At 50.1% G+C, this 7,500-nt stretch overlaps 1 protein-coding gene across 2 annotated transcripts in view; it reads right to left on the reverse strand.

Annotated features, from left to right (window-relative positions):
• Positions 1-5,735: 5,735 nt before the first annotated feature.
• LOC135537504 (actin filament-associated protein 1-like 1) overlaps positions 5,736-7,500 on the reverse strand; it is a 3,655-nt gene continuing 1,890 nt past the window's right edge. Inside the window, exons 2-3 of one of the 2 annotated variants that reach the window (XM_064963644.1) lie at positions 6,275-6,352; positions 5,736-6,097 (exon numbers count right to left, since the gene is read on the reverse strand). In XM_064963644.1, the coding sequence (XP_064819716.1) occupies positions 5,931-6,097; positions 6,275-6,352 (245 nt within the window). In that variant the 3' untranslated portion in view covers positions 5,736-5,930. Of the gene's footprint in view, positions 6,098-6,274; positions 6,359-7,500 lie in introns of both variants that reach the window. The other variant, XM_064963643.1, reaches the window with a different exon arrangement.

Here is a 7,500-nt window from a genome sequence, read left to right on the forward strand (position 1 = left end):
AGGGGATCAACTAACACTATTGAGGATCATCAACACAATAGGGGATCAACTAACACTATGGGGGATCATCAACACAATAGGGGATCAACTAACACTATTGAGGCTCATCAACACAATGGGGGATCATCAACAAAATGGGGGATCATCAACACAATGGGGGATCATCAACACAATGGGGGATCATCAACACAATGGGGGATCATCAACACAATGGGGGATCATCAACCCAATGGGGGATCATCAACACAATGGGGGATCATCAACACAATGGGGGATCAACTAACACTATGGGGCATCATCAAAACAATGGGGGATCATCTAACACTATGGGGGATCATCTAACACTTATGGGGGATCATCTAACACAATGGGGGATCATCAACACAATGGGGGATCATCTAACACTATGGGGGATCATCAACACAATGGGGGATCATCTAACACTATGGAGGATCATCAAACACTACGGGGGGATCATCAAACACTATGGAGGATCATCAAACACTATGGAGGATCAATCTGTCCGCCCCCCCTCTCTCTCTCTCTCTCTCTCTCTCTGTCCCTTGGTCTCTCTCACTCTATCTTTCTCTCCCTTGGTCCAACCCCCGCCCCCTCTCTCTCTCTCCGGTCCCGCTCGCTCTATCTTTCTCTCCCTTGGTCCAAACCCCCCTCTCTCTCTCACTCTATCTTTCTCTCCCTTGGTCCAACCCCCTCTCTCTCTCTCTCGCCCTCGGTCCCTCTCGCTCTATCTTTCTCTCCCTTGGTCCAACCTCCCCCTCTCTCTCTCTCCCCTCGGTCCCTCTCACTATATCTTTCTCTCCCTTGGTCCAACCCGCCCCTTACTCTCTCTCTATCTCTCCCTCTAACTCTCTCTCCCTCTGTCCTCTCTCTCTATCTTTCTCTCCCTTGGTCCAACCTCCCCCCTCTCTCTCTCTCGCCCTCGGTCCCTCTCGCTCTATCTTTCTCTCCCTTGGTCCAACCCGCCCCCTTCCTCTCTCTCTATCTCTCTCTCTCTCTCTCCCTCGGTCCCTCTCTCTCTATCTTTCTCTCCCTTGGTCCAACCCCCCTCTCTCTCTCTCGCCCTCGGTCCCTCTCTCTCTATCTCTCACTCCCTTGGTCCAACCCGCCCCCCTTTCTCTCTCTCTCTCTCTCTCTCTCTCTCTCTCTCTCTAACTCTCTCTCCCTCGGTCCCTCTCTCTCTATCTTTCTCTCCTTTGTCCAACCCCCCGTCCCTCTCTCTCTCTCCCTCGGTCCCTCCCGCTCTCTCTTTCTCTCCCTTGGTCCAACCCCCCTCGGTCCCTCTCGCTCTATGTTTCTCTCCCTTGGTCCAACCAGCCATCTTCCTCTCTCTCTATCTCTCTCTCTCTCTCTCCCTCTGTCCCTCTCTCTCTATCTTTCTCTCCCTTTGTCCACCCCCCGTCCCTCTCTCTCTCTCCCTCGGTCCCTCTCGCTCTATCTTTCTCTCCCTTTGTCCAACCCCCCGTCCCTCTCTCTCTCTCCCTCGGTCCCTCTCTCTCTATCTTTCTCTCCCTTGGTCCAACCCCCCCCTCGGTCCCTCTCGCTCTATCTTTCTCTCCCTTTGTCCAACCCCCCGTCCCTCTCTCTCTCTCTCCCTCGGTCCCTCTCGCTCTATCTTTCTCTCCCTTGGTCCAACCAGCCCTCTTCCTCTCTCTCTATCTCTCTCTCTCTCTCTCTCTCTCCCTCAGTCCCTCTCTCTCTATCTTTCTCTCCCTTGGTCCAACCCTCGCCCCTCTCTCTCTCTTCCTCGGTCCCTCTCGCTCTATCACTCACTCCCTTGGTCCAACCCGCCCCCTCTCTCTCTCTCTCTCTCTCTCTCTCTCTCTCTCTCTCTCTCTAACTCTCCCTCGGTCCCTCTCTCTCTATCTTTCTCTCCTTTGTCCAACCCCCCGTCCCTCTCTCTCTCTCTCCCCGGTCCCTCTCGCTCTCTCTTTCTCTCCCTTGGTCCACCCCCCTCAGTCCCTCTCGCTCTATCTTTCTCTCCCTTGGTCCAACCCCCCCTCTCTCTCCCTCTCCCCTCCTCTTTCTCTCTCACTGACTGCTAATAGTTCAGTGGGGAGCTGTAGCAGGTCTCAGAGGAGACTGACATACGGACACTGACTGACAGATAGAGGGACTTGTTATAACTGCCCTGCAGCTGCAGAGAAAGAGAGGGAAGAGAGAGGTGAGAAAGAAAACAAGAGAGAGCGAGAGAGAGAAAGCACTACACTCCAGAAACACCTGTCTTGTCTGTCTTGTTCAAATCTTTCTTACTGCAATACCTTTCTGTCATCCACCCTTACTGCCATACCTCTCTGTCATCCACCGTTACTGCCATACCTCTTTGTAATCCTCCCTTACTGCCATATCTCTCTATCATCCTCCCATATTGCCATACCTCTCTATCATCATCCCTTACTGCCATACCTCTCTGTCATCCTCCCTTACTGCCATATCTCTCTGTCATCCTCCCTTACTGCCATATCTCTCTATCATCCTCCCATGCTGCCATACCTCTCTGTCATCCTCCCATACTGCCATACCTCTCTGTTATCCTCCCTTACTGTCAATCCTCTCTGTAATCCTCCCTTACTGCCATACCTCTCTGTCATCCTCCCTTACTGCTGTAGCTCTCTGTCATCCTCATTTACAGCCATACCACTCTGTCATCCTTCCTTACTGCCATACCTCTCTGTCACCCTCCCTTACAGCTATACCTCTCTGTCATCCTCCCTTACAGCCAAACCTCTCTGTCACCCTCCCTTACATCAATACCTCTCTGTCATCCTCCCTTACTGCCATACCTCTCTGTCATCCTCCCTTACAGGTATAAATCTGTCATCCTCCCTTACTGCCATACCTCTCTGTCATTCTCCCTTACAGCCATACCTCTCTGTCATCCTCCCTTACTGCCATACCTCTCTGTCATCCTCCCTTACAGCTATACCTCTCTGTCATCCTCTCTTACAGCCATACCTCTCTGTCATCCTCCCTTACAGCCATACCTCTCTGTCATCCTCCCTTACTGCCATACCTCTCTGTCATCCTCCCTTACTACCATACCTCTCTGTCATCCTCCCTTACAGCTATACCTCTCTGTCATCCTCCCTTACTGCCATACCTCTCTGTCATCCTCCCTTACAGCTATACCTCTCTGTTATCATCCCTTACTGCCATACCTCTCTGTCATCCTCCCTTACAGCCATACCTCTCTGTCATCCTCCCCTTACTGCCATACCTCTCTGTCATCCTCCCTTACTGCCATACCTCTCTGTCATCCTCCCTTACAGCCATACCTCTCTGTCATCCTCCCTTACTGCCAAACCTCTCTGTCATCCTCCCTTACTGCCATACCTCTCTGTCATCTTCCCTTACAGCTATACCTCTCTGTCATCCTCCCTTACAGCTATACCTCTCTGTTATCATCCCTTACAGCCATACCTCTCTGTCATCCTCCCTTACAGCCATACCTCTCTGTCATCCTCCCTTACTGCCATACCTCTCTGTCATCCTCCCTTACTGCCATCCTCTCTGTCATCCTCCCTTACAGCCATACCTCTCTGTCATCCTCCCTTACTGCCATACCTCTTTGTAATCCTCCCTTACTGCCATATCTCTCTATCATCCTCCCATACTGCCATACCTCTCTATCATCCACCATTACTGCCATACCTCTTTGTAATTCTCCCTTACTGCCATATCTCTCTATCATCCTCCCATACTGCCATACCTCTCTGGCATCCTCCCTTACTGCTGTAGCTCTCTGTAATCCTCCCTTGCAGCCATACCTCTCTGTCATCCTCCCTTACAGCCATGCCTTTCTGTCATCCACCCTTTCTGCCATATCTCTCTATCATCACCCTTACTGCCATACATCTCTGTCATCCTCCCTTACTGTCAATCCTCTCTATCATCCTCCCTTACTGCCATACCTCTCTGTCATCCTCCCTTACTGCCATATCTCTCTATCATCCTCCCATACTGCCATACCTCTCTGTTATCCTCCCTTACTGTCAATCCTCTCTGTAATACTCCCTTACTGCCATACCTCTCTGTCATCCTCCCTTACTGCTGTAGCTCTCTGTAATCCTCCCTTGCAGCCATACCTCTCTGTCATCCTCCCTTACAGCCATACCTCTCTGTCATCCTCCCTTACAGCCATACCTCTCTGCCATCCTCCCTTACTGCCATACCTCTCTGTCATCCTCCCGTACTGCCATACCTCTCTGTCATCCTCCCTTACTGCTATATCTCTCTATCATCCTCCCATACTGCCATACCTCTCTGTCATCCTCCCTTACTGCCATATCTCTCTATCATCCTCACATACTGCCATACCTCTCTGGCATCCTCCCTTACTGCTGTAGCTCTCTGTAATCCTCCCTTGCAGCCATACCTCTCTGTCATCCTCCCTTAAGGCCATGCCTTTCTGTCATCCACCCTTTCTGCCATATCTCTCTATCATCACCCCTTACTGCCATACCTCTCTGTCATCCTCCCTAACTGTCAATCCTCTCTATCATCCTCCCCTTACTGCCATACCTCTCTGTCATCCTCCCTTACTGCCATATCTCTCTATCATCCACCCTTACTGTCAACCCTCTCTGTAATACTCCCTTACTGCCATACCTCTCTGGCATCCTCCCTTGCAGCCATACCTCTCTGTCATCCTCCCTTACAGCCATACCTCTCTGTCATCCTCCCTTACAGCCATACCTCTCTGTCATCCTCCCTTACTGCCATACCTCTCTGTCATCCTCCCTTACAGCTATACCTCTCTGTCATCCTCCCTTACAGCTATACCTCTCTGTCATCCTCCATTACTGCCATACTTCTCTGTCATCCTCCCTTACAGCTATACCTCTCTGTTATCCTCCCTTACAGCCATACCTGTCCTTCATCCTCCCTTACAGCCATACCTCTCTGTCATCCACCCTTACTGCCATACCTCTCTGTCATCCTCCCTTACTGCAATACCTCTCTGTTATCCTCCCTTACTGCCATACCTCTCTGTCACCCCCCTTACTGCCATACCTCTCTGTCATCCTCCCTTACAGCCATACCTCTCTGTCATCCTCCCTTACTGCAATACCTCTCTGTCATCCTCCCTTACTGCCATACCTCTCTGTCATCCTCCCTTACAGCTATACCTCTCTGTCATCCTCCCTTACTGCCATACCTCTCTGTCATCCTCCCTTACTGCCATACCTCTCTGTCATCCTCCCTTACTGCCATACCTCTCTGTCATCCTCCCTTACTGCCATACCTCTCTGTCATCCTCCCTTACTGCCATACCTCTCTGTCATCCTCCCTTACTGCCACACCTCTCTGTCATCCTCCCTTACTGCCATACCTCTCTGTCATCCTCCCTTACTGCCATACCTCTCTGTCATCCTCCCTTACTGCCACACCTCTCTGTCATCCTCCCTTACTGCCATACCTCTCTGTCATCCTCCCTTACTGCCATACCTCTCTGTCATCCTCCCTTACTGCCATACCTCTCTGTCATCCTCCCTTACTGCCATACCTCTCTGTCATCCTCCCTTACTGCCATACCTCTCTGTCATCCTCCCTTACTGCCATACCTCTCTGTCATCCTCCCTTACTGCCACACCTCTCTGTCATCCTCCCTTACTGCCATACCTCTCTGTCATCCTCCCTTACTGCCATACCTCTCTGTCATCCTCCCTTACTGCCACACCTCTCTGTCATCCTCCCTTACTGCCATACCTCTCTGTCATCCTCCCTTACTGCCATACCTCTCTGTCATCCTCCCTTACTGCCATACCTCTGTCACCCCCCACCCCTTTATGTACAGGGTGATATCACAGTTTATGCTCCACATGGGCCAGCTATGATTTAATTCCAGAGCGTCATTGTTGTTGAGGGGAACGATTCAAAGGTGACTAGGATTGATAAACAGTACTTCAGATTCATAGACACACATAAAAACACATGTATGAACACACAGGAACAATAACTGTGTGTAATGCGTAGCTCACCTGTTTTGAGGGTATTGTTTCAGTGTGTGTCTCTGTGTGTGTGTCCTGCTTCTCTTTCCTGTCCTCTGTCATGTCTTTCAGCTCCCCCAGGTCACAGTCTGGACAGAGGTAGAAGACAGTTAAAGGGAAAGTTCAGGATTTTACAACTTGAAGTTAGGCGGTTGCTCACCCTGAAAATGGGCCAGGAGAAACGGTTGTAAAATCTTTTAACTTCTCCTTTATTGATGCCCTGCCTGTTCAAATAAAGTTAGTACCGCCCCGAGAACCAAACTCACCAAAGGTCTCGAAGAGGGATTCCACAAAGCTGGTGCCGTGTCTGTAGACTGACGTGTTCATGGACAAGTAGTCTGGTCCTGTCACTGAGACAAAACATGCTGTATAAACACACACTATTATATTGTTTGATTTCACTTTATCTGTGAAGTCTCTGTTTACTGTCTGTCTGTTCCTATCTGTCTATCTCTGTCTATATAAGACCGGGGTTCAATTACTATTTGAAATCATTTCGACTTGCCTAATTAGATGAAGGTTAATAAACAAAAAAACGTAATAAAATAATAAAATAAATTCAAGCATCTGTGCTTTACTGAGTTTGCCTGTACAAACCCCCTTCCATCTGGCACTCTGGCAGACTAAAGCAAAAGCTTAAAAGTATTTGAACTATTTCAATTAGAATTTGAATCCAGGTCTGGTCTATACCTGTAACTGTCTGTCTGTAGTCTCCTACCTGTGGGCTGTAGCTGTCTGTATGTAGTCTCCTACCTGTGGCTGTCTGTCTGTAGTCTCCTACCTGTGGCTGTAGCTGTCTGTCTGTAGTCTCCTACCTGTGGGCTGTAGCTGTCTGTAGTCTCCTACCTGTGGCTGTAGCTGTCTGTATGTAGTCTCCTACCTGTGGGCTGTAGCTGTCTGTCTGTAGTCTCCTATCTGTGGCTGTAGCTGTGTGTCTGTAGTCTCCTACCTGTGGCTGTAGCTGTCTGTGTAGTCTCCTACCTGTGGCTGTAGCTGTCTGTCTGTAGTCTCCTACCTGTGGCTGTAGCTGTCTGTCTGTAGTCTCCTACCTGTGGGCTGTAGCTGTCTGTCTGTAGTCTCCTACCTGTGGCTGTAGCTGTCTGTCTGTAGTCTCCTACCTGTGGCTGTAGCTGTCTGTCTGTAGTCTCCTACCTGTGGGCTGTAGCTGTCTGTCTGTAGTCTCCTACCTGTGGCTGTAGCTGTCTGTATGTAGTCTCCTACCTGTGGCTGTAGCTGTCTGTATGTAGTCTCCTACCTGTGGCTGTAGCTGTCTGTATGTAGTCTCCTACCTGTGGCTGTAGCTGTCTGTCTGTAGTCTCCTACCTGTGGGCTGTAGCTGTCTGTATGTAGTCTCCTACCTGTGGGCTGTAGCTGTCTGTATGTAGTCTCCTACCTGTGGGCTGTAGCTGTCTGTCTGTAGTCTCCTACCTGTGGCTGTAGCTGTCTGTATGTAGTCTCCTACCTGTGGGCTGTAGCTGTCTGTATGTAGTCT

This window comes from Oncorhynchus masou, unplaced genomic scaffold, assembly GCF_036934945.1.
Source record: "Oncorhynchus masou masou isolate Uvic2021 unplaced genomic scaffold, UVic_Omas_1.1 unplaced_scaffold_8005, whole genome shotgun sequence".
NCBI lineage: Eukaryota > Metazoa > Chordata > Actinopteri > Salmoniformes > Salmonidae > Oncorhynchus > Oncorhynchus masou.